General features: G+C 36.4%; 1 protein-coding gene and 1 non-coding gene across 5 annotated transcripts in view; both read left to right on the forward strand.

Moving 5' to 3' along the window:
• Nucleotides 1–25,402, forward strand: part of Taok3 (TAO kinase 3) — a 187,500-nt gene that overhangs the window by 111,080 nt on the left and 51,018 nt on the right. For all 4 annotated transcript variants that reach the window (XM_077108947.1, XM_077108945.1, XM_077108957.1 and 1 more), the window contains 4 exons: nucleotides 1,901–2,014; nucleotides 3,530–3,621; nucleotides 20,927–21,020; nucleotides 22,171–22,252. In XM_077108947.1, the coding sequence (XP_076965062.1) occupies nucleotides 1,901–2,014; nucleotides 3,530–3,621; nucleotides 20,927–21,020; nucleotides 22,171–22,252 (382 nt within the window). The remainder of the gene's footprint in view (nucleotides 1–1,900; nucleotides 2,015–3,529; nucleotides 3,622–20,926; nucleotides 21,021–22,170; nucleotides 22,253–25,402) is intronic.
• On the forward strand, nucleotides 24,805–24,876 carry Trnaa-agc (transfer RNA alanine (anticodon AGC)). The gene has a single exon. It is a non-coding gene; the product is annotated as a tRNA-Ala (tRNA).

Here is a 25,402-nt window from a genome sequence, read left to right on the forward strand (position 1 = left end):
TTTCTTTCTTCTTCTTCTTTTCTTTCTCCCCCTGTACTAGGGATTGAACAGAAACCTCATGCATGCTAAGCAAGTGTTCTATACTCACCTATACCCAGCCCCTATCTTATATTTTCTGCACCATAACCCTACTCTTCTCTCTACTAACCGCTCCTAAAGAGTGATGTTGTTCCCAAACTTTGCTTCCCTCAGTAAAGAGCTTATGGCAGTTACTGTACTGAATAGTGGAAGTAGTGGAACAGTCAGTAGATATAAAGGATCTGACTTGGCTCATAGACAAAAGGAAACACTTGGCATTTACTAGGAAGAAGTGAAACTATTAGGTCATAGTTCCCCCTTTTGCTTCTGTTTCAGTCCCCCTACGGGAGCCATCACCAGTTACTAGCTGGTTTATTTATAAAGATGAAGTATCATAGGCTCAGGGTGTAGCTCAGTGGCAGATTACTTCCCTAACATGTGTGACGACTGGGTTCCATCCCAGCCCTATGGAAGGAATAAATAAATAAATAAATAAAGATGAAGAATTAACCTAATCATGGCTGATAAATATTGATTAAGTACATTTACCATGATATCTACGGAGTTGACAACTTTTCTTTCAAATGTATTTCTTTGGTACTAAGATGTTATTACTGAATGTTGACTTACTTATAACAATTTTGCTGCTTTTATTGAAATCTTTTTAAAGTTCATCTTTTTGGGTTTCATTATTATGTTAAATCTGCACATTATTTTACTGTTTTATTCTGTATAATACATTATCTTCTTTAGTTTGTAAAAGAAGTTGAAAAGACAAAACAATTGAAAAATATGCTTTAAATTTTTAAATGAAGACCATATCTCAGATTTTTGTTACTAAAGAGAAATAAATGATGCTTTTTTTTTTTTTAATTCTCTTTGCCAATGCCTAAAGTCATCATGAGGAAGGTAACTGAATTTACAAGGAAAGTTTTTATAAAAGTTGTTTTGGAAGCATTCAATCCTGTTCATTTTCAACTTGACATAAGTTCCTCATTTTCTGTTTTATCTTTCCATGGCCCATCAACATACAAATCTTAGTTGCTAGTACCCATTACACCTCATGTCTTTAAAAAAAAAAAAAAAAAAAGAATGAGTACATCCACATCTTCTCATTCTAAATTATCATATTGATGAATTAATTTTTAAATCATATTTTTAAAACATTTTGCTGCATAAAACATCTGATATCCTTAGTAGTGACCACTTGAGACTCATTGTAGTAATACAAGAGAAATGCAATTTCCTAACCCCTAATCCTTGTTTGTTTTGATCTTTCAGGGTCTTCTTTTTACTGTATGGTGTTACTTTAAAATAACACCTTCTATATAACATGTACCCTCAAATGCCTTAGAGTGGCAGTTACACTTAAAAGCAAAGAGAAAGGGTCACAGGCAAGAAAGAAAAGGTATGTGTGTAGTTGAGGACTATTGGTTAGGTAGTCAACACAGAGTCATCACAGTTTTATTTAGGTTCCAAAAATGTCATGGAACTTGGGAGAGAGGAAAAAAAGGCAATTCCACATTTCACCAATCTTCCCAGCACAGGGAATACTGCTGGTTACGGGATTTAGCATTTAAGAATATGCCTTTATAAGTACAGCACCTGGTGAGATTTCCTTGTCTGCCACCTCTGCCTTTTTCCTCACTGTGCCCCCTCCCTCTGAAGAAATCCTCACTTTTAAGTAATGACTACAACCTGCCCATAAGTACACCCAGGAATCTGGGCCCCTTAGAACATGTGGTTCTTCCTAAATCCCTTTCTGGCTAAGTTTTTTTTTTTTTTTTTAACAAAGTTTTTGCCTTATTAATTGCATGTTCTGACCTATTCCATAATCGAAATTGAAAAGTAATTTTCTAACTCTATTATTTTTTTCCTATAGGGATATTAAAGCAGGAAATATTCTCCTAACAGAGCCAGGTCAGGTGAAATTAGCTGATTTTGGATCAGCCTCAATAGCTTCTCCTGCCAACTCCTTCGTGGGCACACCTTACTGGTATGTAAGTTAGCTAATATGACATTGTTTTCCCGGGCATTGGTTTGGAGGTTGTTTGTTTTTATTTTTGAGATAGGGTCTCCCTCAGTTGCCAGTTAACTTGTAATTCTCCTGCCTCGGCCTCCCATATAGCTGGGATGACAGGTGCCAGCAGGCCTAGTAATGGTATCATTTTGTTTTGTTTTTTGACAGTGTCTTAGCAGTGTTCCCCAAAGGGAAATTTTGTTTGAAAAGATTAGAATTACTCAGTAGCAGAAAGAAAGAAAGAAACAAACAAACAAACAAACTCACTCTCTCAGTACAAAAATCACTTTAAATTGTTCCAATGTGGTTGATGTCACTGTGTGTAAACTGAGCCAGACTATCAACACATCCACCAAGCTCAGGTTTTCTATTTCATTTGAGGTTTATTTGAACTTTTCTCTTGAACTAGTTTTCAGGTAAGGACAAGAGGACTTCTTTAGGCTTATCTGGCTAACAGCAAGCGTAAGTGATACTTTCTGATGAAAGAAATCTCAGTTCTGGTCTTTGTTGAGTTCTCTGATGCTTCACCTAGTATGGCATTCCCACTCCAAGTTTTTCATCCTATTCCCTTCTAGATTCCTTTCTTTTCTTTCATAGACACATTGGAATTTCATTATATTTTGCAGAATGACTTATATCCCTGCAAAATTACTTACTTACTAAAAAAATCAGTTGCCATTTGGATTTTTCCCCTTATAATTAGATAACATTTACTAAGCAAATGTTTATACATAGTAATAGAACACAGTACTGCTCAAAGCAAACCCAACCTGATATAACCCCTGCCCTGCTAATGAAAATGTATTAAGGACAAGCCTGTGAGGTAACATCCATTACCATAACCTATTTGTTTTATAAGTTGTAGTATCTTTGGAATAGCTGATGACTTTGCTTTATATTGTCCCACAAGATATTTTTTGTGTTGTTTAAAGTAATTTATTTGTTTCCTGGGCATAGAGGCACAGGCCTGTGATCCCAGCAACTTGGGAACCTGAGGCAGGAGGATCATAAGTTCAAGGGCAGCCTGGGCAATTTAATGAGACCCTATCTTAAAACAAAAAATAAAAAGGGCTGAAGATGTAGCTCAGTGACATAGTACTCCTGGATTCAATCCCTTGTACCAAGAATAAATAAATATTTTTTTAAATGTCATATATATTAATCCTTTATGAATCTCTATGAGATAACTACTACAATTATTTCCATTTTGTAGATAAATTAACTGATGTACAGATAGGTTAGATAACTTACCCAAGATCTGATAGTGAAGTACGGACAGAATCAGGATATATTGAATACAATGTCATTTTATGTAGATCATTAAATATGCTGATATTTTGAATAGTGTTCTTTCAAAACAATTTATCGAAGGAAATCTAGCAGATAAAAAATGTTGAATATCCTTAACAACTGCTATTTCATTGACTCACTTTATAAAAAAGAAATGTTTTTTAAAACTTACAACTTAAGTTTTGCACATTTCATTGCCAGGATGGCTCCAGAAGTGATCTTAGCTATGGATGAAGGACAGTATGACGGGAAAGTCGATGTTTGGTCACTCGGTATCACCTGTATTGAATTGGGTGAGTGAAGAGGGTTGTTTTGGTTGTATTTTTGAGACTCACTCCTTATGACTGTCAATTAACTCATCCACCTTTTATTTGTTTCATTTTGGTTTTGTTTTTGTGGTTCTGGGCATTGAACTCAGGATCTCGTAACTACTAGGCAAGTGCTCTACCACTGAATGACTTTTACCAGCCCCTCATCCAGTTATTATTTAATTTATTATTTAACTGCTACATGTGGGCCAGGCAATGCAAATTTATTATAGATATTTCTGTGCTCTTGTACAACACAGAAGATTGCTTTCTCTTAGCTGCATTTCTTTTTTTTATTTTTTATTGGTTGTTCAAAACATTACATGGTTCTTGACATATCATATTTCATACATTAGATTCAAGTGGGTTATGAACTCCCATTTTTACCCCAAATACAGACTGCAGAATCACATCGGTTACACATCCACATTTTTACATAATGCCATATTAGTAACTGTTGTATTCTGCTACTTTCCTATCCCCTACTATCCCCCCTCCCCTCCCCTCCCATCTTCTCTCTCTACCCCATCTACTGTAATTCATTTCTCTCCTTGTTTTTTTTTCCCATTCCCCTCACAACCTCTTATATGTAATTTTGTATAACAATGAGGGTCTCCTTCCATTTCCATGCAATTTCCCTTTTCTCTCCCTTTCCCTCCCACCTCATGTCTCTATTTAATGTTAATCTTTTCCTCCTGCTCTTCCTCCCTGCTCTGTTCTTAGTTGCTCTCATTATATCAAAGAAGACATTTGGCATTTGTTTTATAAGGATTGGCTAGCTTCACTTAGCATAATCTGCTCTAGTGCCATCCATTTCCCTGCAAATTCCATGATTTTTTTCATTTTTTAGTGCTGCGTAATACTCCATGGTGTATAAATGCCACATTTTTTTTTATCCATTCATCTATTGAAGGGCATCTGGGTTGGTTCCACAGTCTAGCTATTGTGAATTGTGCTGCTATGAACATCGATGTGGCAGTATCCCTGTAGTACGCTCTTTTAAGGTCTTCAGGGAGTTGTCCGAGAAGGGCAATAGCTGGGTCAAATGGTGGTTCCATTCCCAGGTTTCCCAGGAATCTCCATACAGTTTTCCAAATTGGCCGCACCAATTTGCAGTCCCACCAGCAATGTACAAGCGTACCCTTTTCCCCACATCCTCACCAGCACTTGTTGTTTTTTGACTTCATAATGGCTGCCAATCTTACTGGAGTGTGATGGTATCTTAGGGTGGTTTTGATTTGCATTTCTCTGACTGCTAGAGATGGTGAGCATTTTTTCATGTACTTGTTGATTGATTGTATGTCCTCCTCTGAGAAGTGTCTTTTCAGGTCCTTGGCCCATTTGTTGATGGGGTTATTTGTTTTCTTATTGTTTAATTTTTTGAGTTCTTTGTATACTCTGGATATTAGGGCTCTATCTGAAGTGTGAGGAGTAAAAATTTGTTCCCATGATGTAGGCTCCCTATTTACCTCTCTTATTGTTTCTCTTGCTGAGAAAAAACTTTTTAGTTTAAGTAAGTCCCATTTGTTGATTCTTGTTATTAATTCTTGAGCTATGGGTGTCCTATTAAGAAATTTGGAGCCCAACCCCACAATATGTAGGTCGGAGCCAACTTTTTCTTCTATCAGATGCAGAGTCTCTGATTTGATATCAAGCTCCTTGATCCATTTTGAGTTAACTTTTGTGCATGGCGAGAGGAGGGGATTCAGTTTCATTTTGTTGCATATGGATTTCCAGTTTTCCCAGCACCATTTGTTGAAGATGCTATCCTTCCTCCATTGCATGCTTTTAGCCCCTTTATCAAATATAAGATAGTTGTAACTTTGTGGATTAGTCTCTGTGTCCTCTATTCTGTACCATTGGTCCACCCACCTGTTTTGGTACCAGTACCATGCTGTTTTTGTTACTATTGCTCTGTAATATAGTTTGAAATCTGGTATCTCTATACCGCCTGATTCATACTTCCTGCTTAGAGTTGCTTTTGCTATTCTGGGTCTTTTATTTTTCCATATGAATTTCATGATTGCTTTCTCTATTTCTACAAGAAATGCCGTTGGGATTTTGATTGTCATTGCATTAAACCTATAGAGAACTTTTGGTAATATCGCCATTTTGATGATGTTAGTTCTGCCTATCCATGAACAGGGTATATTTTTCCATCTTCTAAGATCTTCTATTTCTCTCTTTAGGGTTCTGTAGTTTTCATTGTATAAATCTTTCACCTCTTTTGTTAGGTTGATTCCCAAGTATTTTATTTTTTTTGAGGATATTGTGAATGGGGTGTTTTCCCTCATTTCTGATTCAGAAGTTTTGTTGCTGATATACAGAAATGCCTTTGATTTATGTGTGTTGATTTTATATCCTGCCACTTTGCTTAATTCATTTATTAGTTCTAGTAGTTTCTTTGTAGACCCTTTTGGGTCTTCTAGGTATAGAATCATGTCGCCCGCAAATAGTGATAATTTAAGTTCTTCTTTTCCTATATTTATGCCTTTAATTTCTTTCGTCTGTCTAATTGCTCTGGCCAGTGTTTCGAGAACTATATTGAATAGAAGTGGTGATAGAGGGCATCCCTGTCTTGTTCCAGATTTTAGAGGGAATGCCTTCAGTTTTTCTCCATTCAGAATGATGCTAGCCTGCGGCTTATCATAGATAGCTTTTACAATGTTGAGGTAAGTTCCTGTTATCCCTAGTTTTTCTAATGTTTTGAACATAAAGGGATGCTGTACTTTGTCGAATGCTTTTTCTGCGTCTATCGAGATGATCATATGGTTCTTATCTTTAAGTCTATTGATGTGGTGAATAACATTTATTGATTTCCGTATATTGAACCATCCTTGCATCCCACAGATGAATCCTACTTGATCATGGTGTACAATTTTTTTGATGTATTTTTGTATCCGATTCACCAGAATTTTATTGAGGATTTTTGCATCTAGGTTCATTAGAGATATTGGTCTGTAGTTTTCTTTCTTTGAGGTGTCTTTGTCTGGTTTTAGAATCAGGGTGATGTTGGCCTCATAGAATGAATTTGGAAGAGCTCCCTCTTTTTCAATTTCCTGAAATAACTTGAAAAGTATTGGTATTAATTCTTCTTTAAAGGTTTTGTAAAACTCTGCTGTATACCCATCCGGTCCTGGGCTTTTCTTGGTTGGTAGTCTTTTGATTGCGTCTTCTATTTCATCCATTGATATTGGTCTGTTCAAATTGTGTGTATCCTCCTGACTCAGTCTGGGCAAATCATATGACTTAAAAAATTTATCGATGTCTTCCCTATCTTCTATTTTATTGGAATATAGGTTTTCAAAATAATTCCTAATTATCTTCTGTATTTCTGTAGTATCTGTTGTGATGTTGCCTTTTTCATCCCGTATGTTAGTAATTTGAGTTCTCTCTCTTCTTGTCTTCATTAGCATGGCTAAGGGTCTGTCGATCTTATTTATTTTTTCGAAGAACCAACTTTTAGTTTTGTCAATTTTTTCAATAGTTTCTTTTTTGTTTCCATTTTGTTGATTTCTGCTCTAATTTTAATTATTTCTTGCCTTCTGCTATATTTGCTGTTGTTTTGCTCTTCCTTTTCTAGGGCTTTGAGATAAAGTGTGAGCTCATTTATTTGTTGGTTTTTTCTTTTGTTGAGGAATGACCTCCAGGCGATGATTTTCCCTCTTAAACTGCTTTCATTATGTCCCATAGATTCCGATATGTTGTGTCTGTATTTTCATTTATCTCTAAGAATTTTTTCATTTCCTCCTTTATGTCTTCTGTAACCCATTGATCATTCAGTAACATATTGTTCATTTTCCATGTGATGTAGGATTTTTCCTTCCTTCTTTTATCATTGATTTCCAGTTTCATTCCATTATGATCAGATAAAATGCATGGTATTATCTCCACCCCTTTATATTTACTGAGGGTTGCCCTATGGCATAATATTTGGTCTATTTTTGAGAAGGATCCATGTGCTGCTGAGAAAAAAGTATATCCACTTGATGATGGTTGATATATTCTATATATGTCAGTTAAGTCTAGGTTATTAATTGTGATATTGAGTTCTATAGTTTCTTTATTCAACTTTTGTTTGGAGGATCTGTCCAATGGTGCGAGAGGTGTGTTGAAGTCACCCATAATTATTATGTTGTTGTTTATTTGATTCTTGAACTTGAGGAGAATTTGTTTCATGAACGTTGCAGCACCATTATTTGGTGCATAAATATTGATAATTGTTATGTCTTGTTGGTGAATGGTTCCTGTTAACAGTATATAATGTCCTTCCTTATCCCTTTTGATTAACTTAGTCTTGAAGTCGATTTTATTCGATATGAGGATGGCCACCCCTGCTTGCTTACGAGGACTGTGTGCGTGGTATGTTTTTTTCCCAACCTTTCGCCTTCAGCCTGTGTATGTCTTTTTCAATCAGATGTGTCTCCTGGAGGCAGCATATTGTTGGATTTGTATTTTTAATCCATGTTACCAGCCTATGTCGCTTTATTGGAGAGTTTAAGCCATTAACATTTAGAGTTACTATTGATATATGGTTTGTACTTCCAGCCATGTTTGATTATTTATCTTTTTTTTTTAATTTAGTTTGTTTCTCCATGATAAGCTTTCCCCTGCCCTCTGTCTTTACTGAGGCACTTCCCACTGTTGGTTTTGGTTATTGTTTTTCATTTCTTCCTCATGTATTGTTTTGCTCAAGATGCTTTGCAATGCTGGTTTTCTGGCTGCAAATTCTTTTAACTTTTGTTTATCATGAAAGATTTTTATTTCGTTGTCATACCTGAAGCTTAATTTTGCTGGATACAAAATTCTTGGTTGGCATCCATTGTCTTTCAGTGTTTGAAATACGTTTTTCCAGGATCTTCTCGCTTTCAGCGTCTGTGATAAAAAAATCCGTTGTTAACCTTATTGGTTTACCCCTGAATGTAATCTGCCTCCTTTGTCTTGTAGCTTTTAATATTTTCTCTTTGTTCTGTATATTGGATATCTTCATAACAATGTGTCTTGGCATTGGTCTACTGTGATTTTGTATGCTTGGTGTCCTGTATGCATCAACAATTTGTATATCTGTTTCCTTTTTTATTTCTGGAAAGTTTTCTATAATTATTTCATCCAGCAGATTGCTCATTCCCTTGGTTTGAACCTCTATACCTTCCTCTATCCCGATGATTCTTAAGTTTGGTTTTTTTATGTTATCCCATATCTCTTGGATGTTTTTGTCATGATTTTTTACCAGCCTTTCTGAGTTGGCTAGACTCTTTTCAAGATGATATATTTTGTCTTCATTATCTGACGTTCTGGCTTCTACTTGCTCCACTCTGTTAGTGATACTCTCATTTGAGTTTTTAATCTGGTTTATAGTTTCCTTCATTTCTAGAATTATTGTTTTATTTTTTTATAATCTCTCTCCTGATAAAGATGCTTAATTTCTTCTTTTATCTGTTTATGTAATTCATTTTCAATGTGTTCTTTCACTGTTTGAATTTGCTGTCTCATATCTTCTTTAAGGTTCCATTCCATCTGTCTAAGGTATTCCTTGAGTTCTTTATTTGACCATTTTTCTGATGCTTCTAGGTCCTCCTGAATATTTAGGCTGTCCTGCATTGTTTGTACTCCTTTTCTTCCTTGCTTTTTCATGCTGCCCATGTTACTTCTTGTTCTGTTTGACTGCTGAGTTAATGTTTACTCCTATAAATTTATTTGATGCTTGGGAGGAAAGGTATTAGAAGGGAAGGGAAGAAGTCACTAAAGAGAATGAGAGTAAGCAGGTAGAATTCAAGGAAGGGGGAATAAGGAAATTGAAAAGAAATTAAAAGAAAAAAGAAAAAAATAGAAAAGAAAAAAAGAAAAAAATTTTTTAAAAATTAAAAAAATTGAAATTAAAATAATAATAGTTTAAAAAAATTTAAAAATTTAAAAAACAACAAAAAAATGAAAATGGAAAAAAAACAAATAAAAAAAAATTAATAAATGCAGTCTTAGAGTTTGATTAACTTCTCTTCCAGTAGGTGGAGCTGTGCCCACCGGGCCAAGCTTCTCCTCTCAATACACGGGAACCAATCACTGTGCAGCAGCTCTTCCTCCCAGACTGGGCGGGTCTCCAATCCTGAGTGCCTAGGACCTTCTCTTGTGTCTAGTCACTTCCCCCACTTTTCCTCAAGCCAGGCCCCGCTCACCGGTGACGCTCACCACAATACTGGCTACACACCAGGTCTGCTGTTCTCGGGAGCCTTATTTTCATGAACGACTGGGCACACTCTCCCTGTTTGCCATTCCCTCAGACCCTAAGTTTGTGGAGCTTGGGGCTGAGAACCCTCAGCGAATTTTGCTTGCCCTCCGGTAGCCACGCCCCCGGTAGCTGGTGCAAGAGACCTCAGTTGTCGGCACTGGTGGGAGTGGTTGCCGGGAGTTCCGCTCCTCGGGTCCCGCGCCACTCCTGATTCCCTTGGTCTGGCTATCGCGCTCAAGGGAGAGCTGGGAGGGGCCTTTAAGGTTTCCCCACTGTGTGGAGAGGGAAGGCTAGGGGGTTACACACCTGTCGCTGCTGGTTTCAATGAAGTTATCTCCTCGGCCGCATTCTGGTGACGTTAGTTCTCTGCCATGGTGGTATCCCATGCAAATAGCGACAGTTTGTTCCCTTTTCCGGCTGACCAATGCAATGGGTGGGTCCTGACTGGCTCTCCCAAGCCTCCCCCCCCCCCCCCCCCCCCCGTCTCAATCCTGTGTCCACTGCCTATGAAGGCTCGGTTGGTATTAATCTCTGCAGGTTCAGAAGGGCTGACCAATTGTTTCAGCGGGATCATTTAGTGCTGAGTCACAGCAGTTTGTCTGCGAGAAGCAGGTGAACGGGCACTTGAATTCAGCCGATTCGGGCTCGGTGTGTGTTCTGAGAGGCCCAGACTGTTCGCCCCAGATCCACGTCAGCTCAGCATTGCCTAGTGATCCTGAGCAAACAGCATTTAGACGGTTTACGACTCCCTATGCCTGCACAGCTGAAGAGGTCAGAGACTTGATCTCTCCACACCCGCCGCCATGTTGCATCTACCTCTTAGCTACATTTCATGTTATTATTTTAATTAAAAGAATTTGAACAGACATAGGTGTTCACAAAAATGGAAGTATAAGACAGTGTATACTAATATTTGAAAAACATTCATTCTCCATACTATGAGTAACATGTGTCCTGTCTTCACAGTAGTATTCATTACTTTAATTTATACTTCAACTTGAAGAAGGAAATCCAAAAAAGTGATAGAAGGCTTCTGAGCCTGTACTCCAAAACTGTATATGACCCACATAGAGTACAATCTTGGAGAAAACTTCATATTAGAAGATATATCAACCATAAAATTGTTCCCCAAAATATTGTTTGTAAAATTATCTAAATTCCATGGAATCTCTTCTCCAGTTGTATATTTTGAACTTCAATATATCTTGAATTACCTTTATCCAATAGTGAATTTAACAAATTTGCCAACTAGTAAATTTAGCAAATAAATCTCTTGGTGGTGGGATGGGCCTCTGATTTGTAACCCTTGCCAATTCCCCCAGTATAAATACTCCCACTGTGGCACTTTCTAGCTACCATTGTGCTGTTTACTAGGTGTGAACTTGAGGAAAGGTATATACAGTTGGCCTTCCAAAGCCAGGATAAGCTGGCTCATAACCCTGACTTTATCTAGATATTTATAGATTTTAAATTAAATTTTTTTTAAGTTTAAGATCAGTTTTTGAAAAGTTCTTTTGTCTGATTTTCTAAATTTAGACTTTGATTTTTTTTCTTTCCTGGTCTCCAAATTGATCCTGTAAGGATTTGCTGAGTTCCAGTTTGATTCTCGAATTCTGGTTTTCTTTTTCTAAAATGTTTGACCTACACAGTACATTAGCAGTGCTTCATTGACCCCTTTCAACCAAGGAACATAAGATAAGGATGTAGTTTTTTCTATTTTTCTAACATTAAAGAGATATTAGTGGAAAAAATTCCAAGAGAAAAATTAGAGCAGTCACTTAATTTGTTTTAATTAAGTGATAGATTCACATAGTTTTTAAATTAAAAAAACTTCAAGTCCAACAAAATGGTGAGACCCTGTCTCAGAAGATGGAAGTTTTTAAATATATATATATAAAACAACATATAATAAAAGGGTATCTTCCTCTTCTATTCCTGGCTCTATCCACGTATTTCCCAACCTCCTGCTCCACCCCATCGACACACAGAGAATCACTATCACTAATTTCTTATGTATCCTTCCAGAGTTTTTTTTATTAATATACAAATGAATGGGATTCTATGCTTTTTAGGGGGCGTGCTGAGGATTGAACCATGGCCCCTCAGCTATATCCCCGTCCCAGTATATACTGATTATATTCATTTTCACACCCAAGTTGACATATACATGTGGTTCCATGCTTTGATTTTTTAATTAATAATATCTTGAGGATTTAAAAAATATTACTTAGTGATCTTTTCCATTGTTTTGATGGCATTGTTTTATTCCAGTGTATGGATACATAATAATTTATTTAATTGGTTCTATACTAATAGACATTGAGGTTATAGATTTCTTTTTTGAATTCTAATATTTTACTATTCTTTTTCATTGCAAAGGATATTATTAAGATTTATTCATACTGATTTTGAGTGGCTCTCATCAGAAATACTTGCATATTTAAAAAAGACTTAGGATGGACTTCTAGTAACACTCTGCAGAACTTGACTGAGTAATGGTAAAACTCTTACAGCCCAAACTAGCCAAAGCAATCGTGAACAAATAGAATTCAGGCAGAAGAATCACTGTACCAGAATCCATACCATAATAACTAAATTAGTAAAGTGTTGATCCAGGTAAAGACTAGTATCCAATAGAATAGGGGGGGGAAATCTAGAAACAGACCATATGAGTCAGATTTTAGTATAAGACAGAAAAATCTTTGTAGATCAATGGAGAAAGGGTGGCTCATTTGTTAAACAATACTGATAAATTTTGTTAATTATATGATAAGGACTAAAATTAGATTCCTAGCTATACCATACATTAAAATAAATTCCAGATTTGTTAAATATCCAAAAATAAAATGTAAAACTTTAAAAGATTTAAGAGAATACCCCTCATGTCTCAGTTTTGAGATCTCTCAAATAAAGATAATAATAACACCTACTTTGTGGGGTTGTTTTGGTGATGGATTAATTAATAAACATAAAGCAATTAATTGAACTGGTATATAGTAAGCATTTTGTAAATATATTATTACTTTCAATTGCCTTTTTAAGTATAGGGAAGAATTTTTTCTAAACAATATTTTTAAAACATAATGACAAATTTTAATGACAAGTCATGGACAGAGAGAAGGTAGGTGAAATGGATCTAACCAGCAGAGTGTTGGTTCAGAATTTATAAAGAACTTTTACAACTTCTGTACTAAAAAGAAAAAAACTAAACAACCAGAAGAAAAAAGAAAAAAACTGAGTACAGAATTTGATCAAACAATTATTTGAAGAGGAAACCTAAATGAACAGTGAGCATTGGGAAATGTTCATTCTCATTAATGTTTGGGGAGATCCGAGTTAAAACTATTTTAAATCTCCCAGATTGACAAAAGGTTTTAATTCTGAGAATAATAAATTGGGAGAAGCTGCTAGGGAAACAAGACTTTTTCCTGCCATTGGTAGGAACGACACTGATAAGACCCCTCTGGAATGTCAACTGGTCAGTCACAGCTAGTAAAACTGAGAAGTGGTCTCATAGACCTAATGTTCCACTTCTCATAGTAGACACAGAGAAATATTTTGCAGGTGCATTGGAAAATGTGTACAAAGATGCAGCCCTGTTGGTAGGAGCCAGAAAAGGTGGAGATGACCTAAATTCTTATTCAAAGGAGAATGGATAGTTAAATTGTGGCATACTATATCACAGTTAATAATGAACAAGATCTACATGTACCATCATGGATAGATCTAAAATCAAAGTATCTAAAGAACAGAAAATTGAGGAAGTACTTATACAGTATCATGTCAATTATGGAGGTTATATAAGTGCTTTTATATGTTGTTAAGATCCCATGAATTCTAATAGAATATAGCATAGATATAAAAGATACAACTCCAGAATAGTAAGTCGGGAGAAAGGAAGAGATATCTTTTTTTTTTTTTTAAAGAACAAAGACCTGAAACAAAACAAAAAATGATAATCTAATTGTAGGTATCTGTTATAATATTCTACAGATTCTTTATGCTTTACATATTGAGCATTTAAGCTTTTGAAAAATTAGAAATAAAAGTACATCCTTTGTAAGGGGACTATTCTCTGCATAGCAGAGAGTTAGCAGTATAGAATAAGTTTCAGAATTAGACACCCTGGGTTTGAATCTTGGCTTCACCACCACTTAGCTGGCAGGATCGCCAGGTAAGGCTGCAACATCATGCCAGCAGGTATTCACATAGTCTAGGATGTAAGTGATACCTCCCGGAGCTACGTGACATGTTGATGCTGGGCTGTGTGATCTTGGACCATTTTTTTTAACTTCTTTTACCCTCAGTTTTCTCATTTGCTAAGTGGAAATAATAATACGTAGGTATTTTCAGGTTTCAAAATAAGTTAAAATAAATATTTAACATAGTGATTGGCACATACCAAATACTTAATAACAGCTAATTATACTCATGTAGATTATTTTTTTTTTGCAATTTAATTTTTAGGAAATACAAATGAACTGAAATTTTACTTATAATACTGAAACCAGAGCAGCAACTCCTTGGTTGATATTTTAAGAGAATGTACCAGCCAGGTTGAACCTCATAGCTAATTAGTGCTCACTCATAGTTTTCACAAGTGTTTTTCTTACCAAAATCCTATCCTTCTGAAATGTAACATGGATTCCATCCTTCTCAACGGGACAAAAACAACAACAAACGCCCTTTTCTGATGATTCAAGATCATCACGTTAGTTTTTATACCCTATAGAGATATAGTAATGACTCATGTTTCACACATCACTTGACATTAGGCAAACAGGTAGAGATGCCAAGAAACATCTGAAGTCTTCCTCTCTTGCGACAGCCCCTGCCTAGTGCCTGTTTCCTGATTTTATCTTTGTTTAAAAATAATTGAAATATGTGTAATGACATGCTCTCGGCCTAATTTTGATTACCATTTATGAAATGACTTCCCAAATTAAAAGACAAGATGACCTTCTCCCCAAGGGTTGTTGTCATCTACAGTTAGAAAGACTTTCACATTGAAAGGCTAAAGTATCAAATTGTGGTTAAAAAAAAAAAGTCTGCAGTCAGATAAACTCATGTTTTAACTCTAGTTCTGACATTTCTTAGTTATGTGATTTGGGTCAAGTTATTTTAACTGTCTGTGAAATTTGTATAATAAGATTCCCTACCTTATGAGAATTGTCTGGATTAATTTGAAAATATGGATTTCAGGTGCTTTTTATTGTATTATGTGTTCTTAATAAATGTCAGTAATCATCAGCACTATCCTGGGACAATGGTAGTTCATCCAAATTTTTAACATCTCTTTAAAATCAGGAGGTAACAAGGGTTGGGGGTAGTTAATAACAATACATTGTATACTTGAAGTTGCTGGGCATAAATTTTCTCACAACAACTAAAAGTTGTAACTATATGAAATGGTAAATATGTTAATTGTGGTAATCACTTTGCAGTGTAGATAAATATCAAAACATCATTTTATATATACCTTAGAATATTTTAATTAATATTTTTAGAAATAATGTTTGTCAAAAATCCAATAAAATAAGTATAATTTTTTTAAAAAAGCAGGAGAGGGCTGGGGATGTGGCTCAAGCGGTAGTGTGCTCACCTGGCATGCGTGCGGCCCGGGTTCGATCCTCAGCACCACATACAAACAAAGATGTGTCTGCTGAAAACTAAAAAAAACATAAATTTAAAAAGAAAAAAAAAAGGCAGGAGATATTTTATAGGCCATAGCATATTATAATTGGCAACATTTTCTCTAAGTTATAAAATAAGGCTGTATATTAAATAGTTATACATCTTATAATCGATAGCATCTTAGATGCAGAGTCATAAAATAGTAGAATATTTACTATTACAAACATTCACAAAATTGTTACTTGCCAGGGACTCTTAATTTCTCAGCCATTATTTAAAAATTATATCAGTAATATAATAGATACATATAAGTATTTCTTTAACAGCTTTATCATATATCTTCATTTCCCTAGCATTGATTTTGTTAATGTAAACACATAAGAAGAGTTATTTTCCCTTTTTAAATAAAAGAAAATTAAGCTATTTCAGATATACTGAATGCAGTGGTTTTTCTGTATGTTTGAGGTTTAATGAAATTGCAGATGCAAACAAGGTACTTTAAATTGTACTTTTAATGTTGAAATTACATTGAAAGTGTGAATAAATAGTGCATGATGTCCCCTTTTCTTTTTGATATCTAGCTCTTCTTTAAAGTGTATATTTTTAAAAAAATACTCTAACCTAGAAATCAAATTGCTGAAGTCACATTACAAAGCCAGACAATGGTAATGTCATTGCCACTGCTCCTCTATCCGAAGAGCAAGCCTTAGAGTCCCTACATGCTTTAGCCTGTTTTAGAAACCATCTTCTGCTGAACTCATCATCCATCAAAAGCTAGTTAAATGCATGACTTTTGTGAAAACTCGTGGACATTGAAAAAGTCCAGTCACCAGATACTGCTTTTCAAGATTTTTTTTCAAGAGAAACTAATCTTGATACTCCAGACACTTCCTTCACCAGCAAAGATCCACTTTGAAGAAACTGTGCTCAGAAACAAGTGGAGCTTGTGGCTTCTCTGCCTGGAATCTTCATCAGGCAGCCATTCTAACCTGTCAGGTGCTGTAATGGCCTGGAGGAATGGAGTTAGACTCAGTCTTCTAAAACTGCTGCTTTTTCTTTTCATTTTGAAATTCTAGTACTATCTATCCATAAAATGAACAGGGCTATTGAAGAGGTACTGTGACCTAGTAAAAGGACCACAGACCTTCGAATCTTACAGGACTAGGTTGAAATTCTGATTTAGCCACTTACTCTGTGACTGGGTTTCACTATTTAGCCTAGAGGAACCTTGGTTTCTTCAGTTGGAGAACTGGAAGAATGAAACTTATTTTGTCAGGCTCTTTTAAGAATTAGGAATAGTAGATGTGATAGATGGAAGGCAGTGAGTGCCCAGAACAGGAACTCAATAAGTGGTGGCAGTTATTATTATCATTAATTGTGATGGTTGTCAACCACATTCATTCATAAGAAACCTTTTGCCTTTTTAAGTGGTATTTATCTAAAAAGAGAGGCACCCTTTGATCTCCCTCAAAATAAAGCCCAATCCAGTCACTCAGATTTAGCATGATCCTTGGCAAGCAGTGTAGTTTGCTGAAATTTCATTGAACTGACCTCTTTGAACCTTGATCTTGTATAACATAGATGAAGCAGCCATAAAAATTAAATCATTGTCTTTTAAGTTCAACTGCTACTTTTTCTTTTAGTATAGTTAATTTACCTTTTTTATGCTTCTACCCTCTCCTTTCATTTAGGAAAATATGGATTCCTTATCACAAGGTGGCTTCAGAAGCCACCCAATCCCTATTCTGCTTCTCCTATAGATTCTCTAAGCCAACTGTTATAAACTACAGGAGGGGCGATAAGCTCTCTGTAAAGGGCCAGAATACAAGTGTTTCAGGCTTTGATGACCACAGTGTCATCACACTACTGGTGAAAGCATCTGTAGACAATACATTAATGCACAGGCATGGCTGTGTTCCAGTAAAACTGTTCAAAAACCAGCTGCTATCAGAATTTGGCTAACAGGCCACAGTTTTCCAGCCCTAGTATGCTGGCTGTAGTATGCTGGCTCAGTGATGAGTCCTGTCACCACAGCTCAGAGGATTTATGTAGTGCACCTAGCCTTCCTAGGCTTGATCATGGATGAGACCTTCCAAAGCCCAGATTTAGTAAATGTTTCCCAGACCACAGTGCTCTGTGTGGCTGGAATACCTTTAGTCGTGCTTCTCTGGTAGAGTTATTTATTCTACCAGCATATGGCTGGCTACCTTCGTTCATGGGCAGAGGGCTTGCTCCTTACAGACCTCCCCATTCCTGCTCCAGTCTGAGCTCCTGCTGTTCTCATTACTACTAAGTTTTGTTATTGTTTTATTCTTTTATCCTCTTCTTCCTAAATTCTACATTCCTTTCTTTCTTTCATCCCCTTTCTCTGCTGTTTCTCCTGTGCAACTCAATGTTCTAAACAGCGTGGACTTTTTGACCTTTTGCCAGTGAGTAAGAGATTCCTGTCCTACTGCTAGTGAGAAGCATCACATAGTGTCTGGCAACATCCCCAAGGCTTAGTCTCTTCTCAGTCATTTTTGTGACTGTTTGTCGCACAAGGATTCTTTATGGGCAGGGTTTCTTCCTTGCTTCAATTTTCCTTGCCTTCATTTATTTAGCAGGTATTTGGGGGCCCCCTTCGTGGAACCAGATGCTATTCTCAGCACTAGAAATATAATGACGAAATAATAGACACATCACTGCCCTCATGAAGTCTAGCAAAGAGGACACATGTTAAATAAAGAATTCCAAGCTGGGGATATAGCTTTGTGGTAGAGCACTTGCCTGCAAGTGTGAGGCCCTGGATTTAATCCCCAGCACCAAAATAAATCAATAAGTAGAATTAAAAAATGATGAGGGTTGTGATATGTGGTAGGAAGGAGAAACATGATTTGCTACAACAAAAATCTAATGGAAAACCTAGTGGAAACAAAATTTTATTCAAGATGAAGTCTGAAAGATTGCCAAGAATGAGCCCAAGCTGGGCGTGGAGGCACACCCCTTTAGTCCCAGCTGCTTGGCAGCCTGAGGCAGGAGGATCACTAGAACCCTGAGTTGGAAGCCAGTCTGGGCAACATAGCAAGACTCCATCTCAATAAGTTAATAAATAATAAGCCAGATAAAGTTTAGGGAATGAAGGGAAGTTTAGGGAACCCACACAGAGCAAACAGCCCTGTGAAAGATTGGGGTTGGTACTTTCAATGAAGTCAAAAATGGCATGAGACAGAGGGCAACGAGTTGCTTCTCAGAACAAGGCTCTGGAGGTAGCCAGGGCCACGTGAACAGAGGACGAAGGCCTCTGTACCAGGACTTGGATTTTGTCCCAGGAATCATGAGATGCCCTTGATGTTTACATGGTGAATACCTTGTTCCACATGGTTTTTAAAATTTTTATTTATAGATTTAGATACCAGGAATTGAACCCAGGGGCACATTACCACTGAGCCACTTCCCCAGCTATTTATTTTTTTTTAGAGACAGGGTCTTGGTATGTTGCTTAGGGCCCTGCTAAATTGCCCAGGCTGGCCTTGAACTTGGGATCCTCCTGCCTCCCCTTCCTGTATCAGTAGGATTACAGGCATGCCCCACTATGCCCAGTTTCTCATGATTTTAAAACAGTTAAAGTTGCCAGAAGGCCAGATTCTAGAATCTTTTTAGTCTACCTGAACCAGATTTTGTTCTCATCTGCACTTGAAACCTTCATCCACACTGCAACTTTCAAGTTTCCATTTGTTTACTGTTCTGTCCCTATTGTGCCAGTATCTATTTGGTGTGAATGTAAATAATATTCTGTGGACAAGTCTATAAGAAATATTCATAGAATCGTAGACTATCACATTCCAGAGATCTCTACAGAGATCTTTGAATGAAGACTGTCAGAGATCCCTCCAAATGTCACAGGTGAACAATGCAGTCTGCCTTCTACCCAAGTACTACCAGTGACTAGAATCCACTGTTTCTCAATGTTGTCCATCCTGGTGTTGGGTGTTATTTTTTAACCATTCTGCCTTTTACAGATTCTTATTCCTCTGAGTGAAAATAACTCCCCTTAGTTATTTTTTTTTCTTTCTTTCTTTTATTTATTTTATTTTTTTGCTACTAGGGATTGAACTCAGGGGTTCTCGAATACTGAGCCTCATCCCCAGCCCTATTTTGTATTTTATTCAGAGACAGGGTCTCACTGAGTTGATTAGTGCTTCACAGTTACTAAGGCTGGCTTTGAACTTGCCATTCTCCTACCTCAGCCTTCCAAGCCGCTGGGATTACAGGCGTGTGCCTCCCCGCCAGGCCTCTCCTTAGTTCTTGTTCAGTTTCTTAAACCTGCATAGGATAAGCCCAATTTGTCATTTTAGAAGTGATTAATCTCAAAACTAAGATGCTCACGTGAAACCAGAGATCAGATTATGAATTAGAAAGTAGGACTGTATAAAAAAAATCCATTAGGGTAAGCATGGTGGTATAAGATGGTGATTTATCTTCTATGCCATAATAACTAATAAATAGCATAAAATTAAATGTGCTCAGAACTAAAGTTCTATTTCTTTACCTTGCTCAATGAGTAGAGCACCTGATATGTGAATAGCATTTTATTACATATTCTAAGAGAATAAAAGAATTCAGGTTATAAGATTGTGCTCTCTTGGAGCACGTGATTTCTTTAGAGAAGAAAGATTTGTGTGTTTATGTAAATAATAGGTGAACATGTGCCAAATGTGTACACCAAGGAAGAGTTGTCTTATACTCCACTAGGGTGAGGTGAATGCCCTAGAAAGAAATACCTTCAGCTGTCGGTGTAGCTCAGTGGCACAGGGTATGCTTAACATGTGCCAGACCCTGGGTTCAATCCCCTGCTCTGCAAAGAAAAAGAAATACCTATCTTCCTGAGTTTCTCTTTACGGAGGGATGGGCCAGCCCTGGTTTGTTATCTATCCTTCTCTTCTTTCCAATTCTCCCTCTAGCCCTCCCCCATTTGGTTTTTGACCTGGATGAGCTACCAAATAGTATTCATTGAATAGAATTTTCTTCTGTGCTTTTAGTGATGTTTAAAATGTTCCGTTCTGTAATAATGGTATTTTTTCTTTATTCTACTTTGCTTTCTGAATTTTTAAAACACGTACATATTTTTAAATTCACATACATGCAGAGATGTTCATACTCCTCATAGGGAAACAGGCAAAGGTCCGTCTTTTGAATATTCATGAAAAACATAAGGAATTTTTCTTTTATTCTTTTGAAGTGGGTTCTGTGAGAAACATGGCCAATGTATGTTAAATGACTAGGAGCTTCTGAATGGCTATCCTGGACTGACCTTAGAAATTAAAATAAGTGGATTACATGGCATGATGACAATAATGAGCTATCAATATAGCTGCAGAGCGTTGCTCCCTAGTTCACTGTCTGCCTGACTTCTTTCAAGAGCTGCCTTACTGTGGTTGTTTCCTCTTCCAGCGGAACGGAAGCCCCCGCTTTTCAATATGAATGCAATGAGTGCCTTATATCACATTGCCCAGAACGACTCCCCAACGCTACAGTCCAGCGAATGGTAAGACACTGCTATCATCTCCCCTCTCTAAGAAGGTCTTCATAGGTATTTGACACTTTAATTGAATGATATTTTGAATATCTGACCCAGAAAGCATTTTATTCCTCCATTGTGTGTTAGAGTAACACAAATACCTCATGAGCAACAGCTGTCTATGCACACATGTGTGTGTGCACATGCAAACACACAGAGTTTGTGTTTCTGCTTCTCCTTGACTTGACTGTGTTCTTATTTTTTTATTTTTTAGTTATATATAGACACAATATCTTTATTTTGTTGATTTATTTTTATGTGGTGTTGAGGAAGGAACTCAGTGCCTCACATGTGCAAAGCAAGCGCCCTGCCACTGAGCCACAACTCCAGCCCTTTGACTGTGTTCATTCTTACTGTGTGCAGTGACTGAAATTCCCCCAGGAACTCACCCCAGCTGCCTTCCTGGCCAGTCTAGTCACTCGGGTCCTGACGTCTGGTATTGATCATCTCATCTCTTATCACTTGTCAGCAGAGATAAAGTGCCCCCGCTGATGTCATTATTTTTCAGTTGTCTTTTTTTTCCCCCCTGTATGTATATTTAAATGTTTGGGGGCAGAGAATATACTATCCACTCAAAAGATAACAAAGTGTTACATTTTGGGGGCCACAAGACTTACAGAAAACTAGCCATTTTAAGGAAGAGTAGACAAAGTGGACCATTCAAAGTAGGAAGTATTCTTATTCAGAAAGCATGTTCCTGGCTTCTCTGTCCCTTACACAGCAAGTCACATGTCATGGATGGTGGAGGAGTTAACAGGCAACAAGGACTACAGGCTTGACACAATGAGGAGGAAAATGGGTATTAAATTAACATAGAAGATAGTATTTTTAGTTTTCTGATATATTATTATAGGTGACCTGACCTTACTTCTTTAAATGTAAAGATGTATGTATATGTTAACTAACTGGAAACTTTATCCATACTTATTACACAAAAGAATTAATTTTTTGGTACCATAAACTTAAAAATAGTTCAATGCTACTGATAATCCAAAATATTTGATTTTTAAAAAAATCTTCTAAGATATAAAATCTTCCCTTGAATAAAAATTGTTTTAGGTGATCCAAGGGCTCTACAGACCCTCATTTTATCTTCTTTTGATGTATTTGCACACAGGACAGACTCCTTTAGAAGATTTGTTGATTACTGCTTGCAGAAAATACCTCAGGAAAGGCCAACATCAGCGGAACTATTACGGGTAATTTTTCAAATTTATATTTGAGGAGGGGGCTGTAAAGTGCTGTTGTGGGGGAACATGGCAAATCATTCTCCTGGCAGCTCATGGTGACACACTGGCTTAGAGCATGCTGCCTCAACATTTACCCAGAGAGAGCAGGAGGCATAGAAACGGCAGGATTATCACAGTGTGTGCACTGTATGTTTCCTGTGGATAGTTTTTTTCCCATCATGCCCCTTTTTTTCTCACTCCACCTCCTTTTTTGCTTTATGATAAAGAGTATTTCCTCTTCTTGTTCTGGTCATCCTCGTAAAGCTCTGATGACTAACATCTGCACTTTAGTGGAACTTGAATGCGGTGTCCTCAGGACAATCTGCTGATGGGTCACATGCTAGCTCAGCAATTTCGAGTTAGTTTGTTGCCACATCTTGAGGCAGTGGAGATGCATGATAACTATACAAAGCCCAAGTTTACATAGTATCATGTCATGCAGTCAGTGACAGTAGTTTCACAGCACTGCCTTTATTGGAAGTGAACATCACAGTTCTGTGTGTCCATTTTGTGTAACATTGTGCTATAGACTTTATACAGTGGCCACACTGGTTCATGGACATCAGCAAAGCATGTGGGAATCTTTTACAATATAAATATCCTTTATTTGTCACAGAATGACCCAGGTGTCTAACCTTTTTCTGAATGTGTATTTTTAACTCTTGTTTGTTTCATATCTACATTGACTGGATTTTGGTACTGAGCAGGTTTTTTGTTGTTGTTTACTTGTTGGTTTTTTTAAGAATGCCTCAGAAGGACTGTGTTACCTAAATTTTATAAAACTTAAAACTATCAGTTGCCTTTATCATTAAAGACCACCCTAGCTGGATCACAAATTATTGGTTTATATTTTCTTTTCTTTTCTTTTTGGAACTCTGTAAATATTATTCTACTATTTTCTGGCCTTGAGTGTTCCCAAAGAGATAGACCTGAAGCTGACTATTTTTTTCAGCCAAAAGTAGGGTTTTTTTTTTTCTTGTGAGTAACAGACCACAAGAATATGGTAACAGAAACAACAGGCCCAGGGACTTGGTCTTGTTCTGCTTTGTGGTAGAGTCAGCTCATGTTCTAGACATGAAATGCTTTGTCCACTTGAGCGGCCGCTCTGCATTTCTGTAGGGAAGACAGCAACCAGAGAAAGCACCAGAAACACAAGATGGTATAGTTATCTTTTTCTCCGTATGTACAAAATATATATACGTATATATATACATATATATATTTTATATACATATATATGTCACAAAAAAAGATAACTTAAGCAGGGGGAAAGAAATATATTGGTGCTATATTAAAATTAAGGATAAAAAACTCCAGAAAGATAGTACAAAGATTCAAAGATAAAATTTTAGGAAAGCAGACAGTCATATGATATAAAGCAGAAGTAGGCAGAGATAAGGATAGAAATAAAAGAGGTAAAGAAGAGAAAAAACATAACAGAGGGTAAAATAGCATTCTAAGCACTAAAATAATATAGTAGACCAACCCACTTAGGATGTTTCCACTGGTGGATAGTTTTCAGTAATAAAACCAGATTACATGCAAAAAGTAAAGGTTCTAAAGGTGGTTATAGATAAAATAATATATACGGAAGATTAAGGAGATCTAGGAGATACCAACAAATATTTCTGAAAAAGAAAATAAAACACAAGAAGGAGAAAATATTTAAAGATATACCTGAAGAAATCCTTCCTGGAAATAAATATGTCATTTTGCACCTGTATCATGATACCTAAAGAATAAATTCATGGAGGTGAAATAGCTCATTAAAGGGAATTTAAATGGATGGATTTTAAATTTAAATAGGTACTGCCCAACTGTCCTCCAGAGAGGTTGCACCAAGATATAGTCCCACTAACAAAGTCTGAGTGGTTTTGAACTATGCTAAAGTCAGATCATTAAAAAATGTTGCTTATTAGCAGTTAGGTTAAATATCTTTCATATACTGAAAATAATTTTTATTTCCTTTTCTGTGAACTCTCCATGATCTTTGCCCATTTGTCTATTGGGTTGTTAGGTGTTTTGTTTTGTTTTTACCGTTTTATAGAAACCTTGCAAATTACTATTTTCCCACTTCATATGTGTGTGTGTGTGTGTGTGTGTGTGTGTGTGTGTGTGTGTGTGAGAGAGAGAGAGAGAGAGAGAGAGAGAGAGAGAGAGAGAGAGAGAATGAATGTGTATATGGTGCTGGGGCTTGAACCCGGGTTCTTGTACATGACAGGTGAATGCTCTGCCACTGAGTTACAAACCCAGCCCTTTTATATTTTTATTTTGAGATAGGGTCTAGCACAGTGGCTAAGGCTGACCTCAAACTTGTGATCTTACTGCCTTAGCTTCCTGAGTAGCTAGGAACCTGGCCTTCCTATTTCTATTTTTACATGCTGGCCTTTTTTTTTTTTTTCTTTTTCTTTTCTTTTTTTCTTTCTCTTATCTATCCTATCTAGTTATTCCCAAATATTTTTCAATAATCCATCTTTTCCTCATATTTTCTTCCTGACATTAAAAGTGTCACTTTTAGGATTGGAGATATAGTTCAGTGGTAGAGTGCTTGCCTAGCATGCATGAGGCCCTGGGTTCAAACCCCAGTGCCACCAAAAAAAAAGACAAAACAAACAAAGTCTCTTTCACATTGAATCCAGGTATAAACATTGAAATGCTTTAAAAACAGAATGAAGATATGATAAATATTAGCAATATAAAAAGAATAATGCAACTTGAGAAAATTAGGAATAGGAAATTATAAGTACACTAATATTTCTCTGAGAGTAGATGGCCAATAATATTTCTCAAATAGAAATATGTAGTTTAAAAAAAAAGTAACTACATATAAAATACATAGTTATACATACACTACATACACATATATATTTTTTGTAATCTTTTCTCCCCTTAACTTTGGAGGATCTTTTAGTAACAGATAATTCTTTTCATCAAGAGATTATAACTAAAGTTAAGCAATTATTTTAATTCAGTCTCTTCTAATTCTGTTAAATTCAAATGTATTATAATTTCACAGATTATACTTAAAATTAGCAGGTACAGTCAGATTCCCAAGCAGAATTATTTCTAGATAGCCATTGTTCTGAGAGAAAGAGGGAGGGATTATCTCTAAAATGATAT

The sequence above is a fragment of the Callospermophilus lateralis genome, chromosome 1 (genome assembly GCF_048772815.1).
Source record: "Callospermophilus lateralis isolate mCalLat2 chromosome 1, mCalLat2.hap1, whole genome shotgun sequence".
Classification (NCBI taxonomy): Eukaryota; Metazoa; Chordata; class Mammalia; order Rodentia; family Sciuridae; genus Callospermophilus; species Callospermophilus lateralis.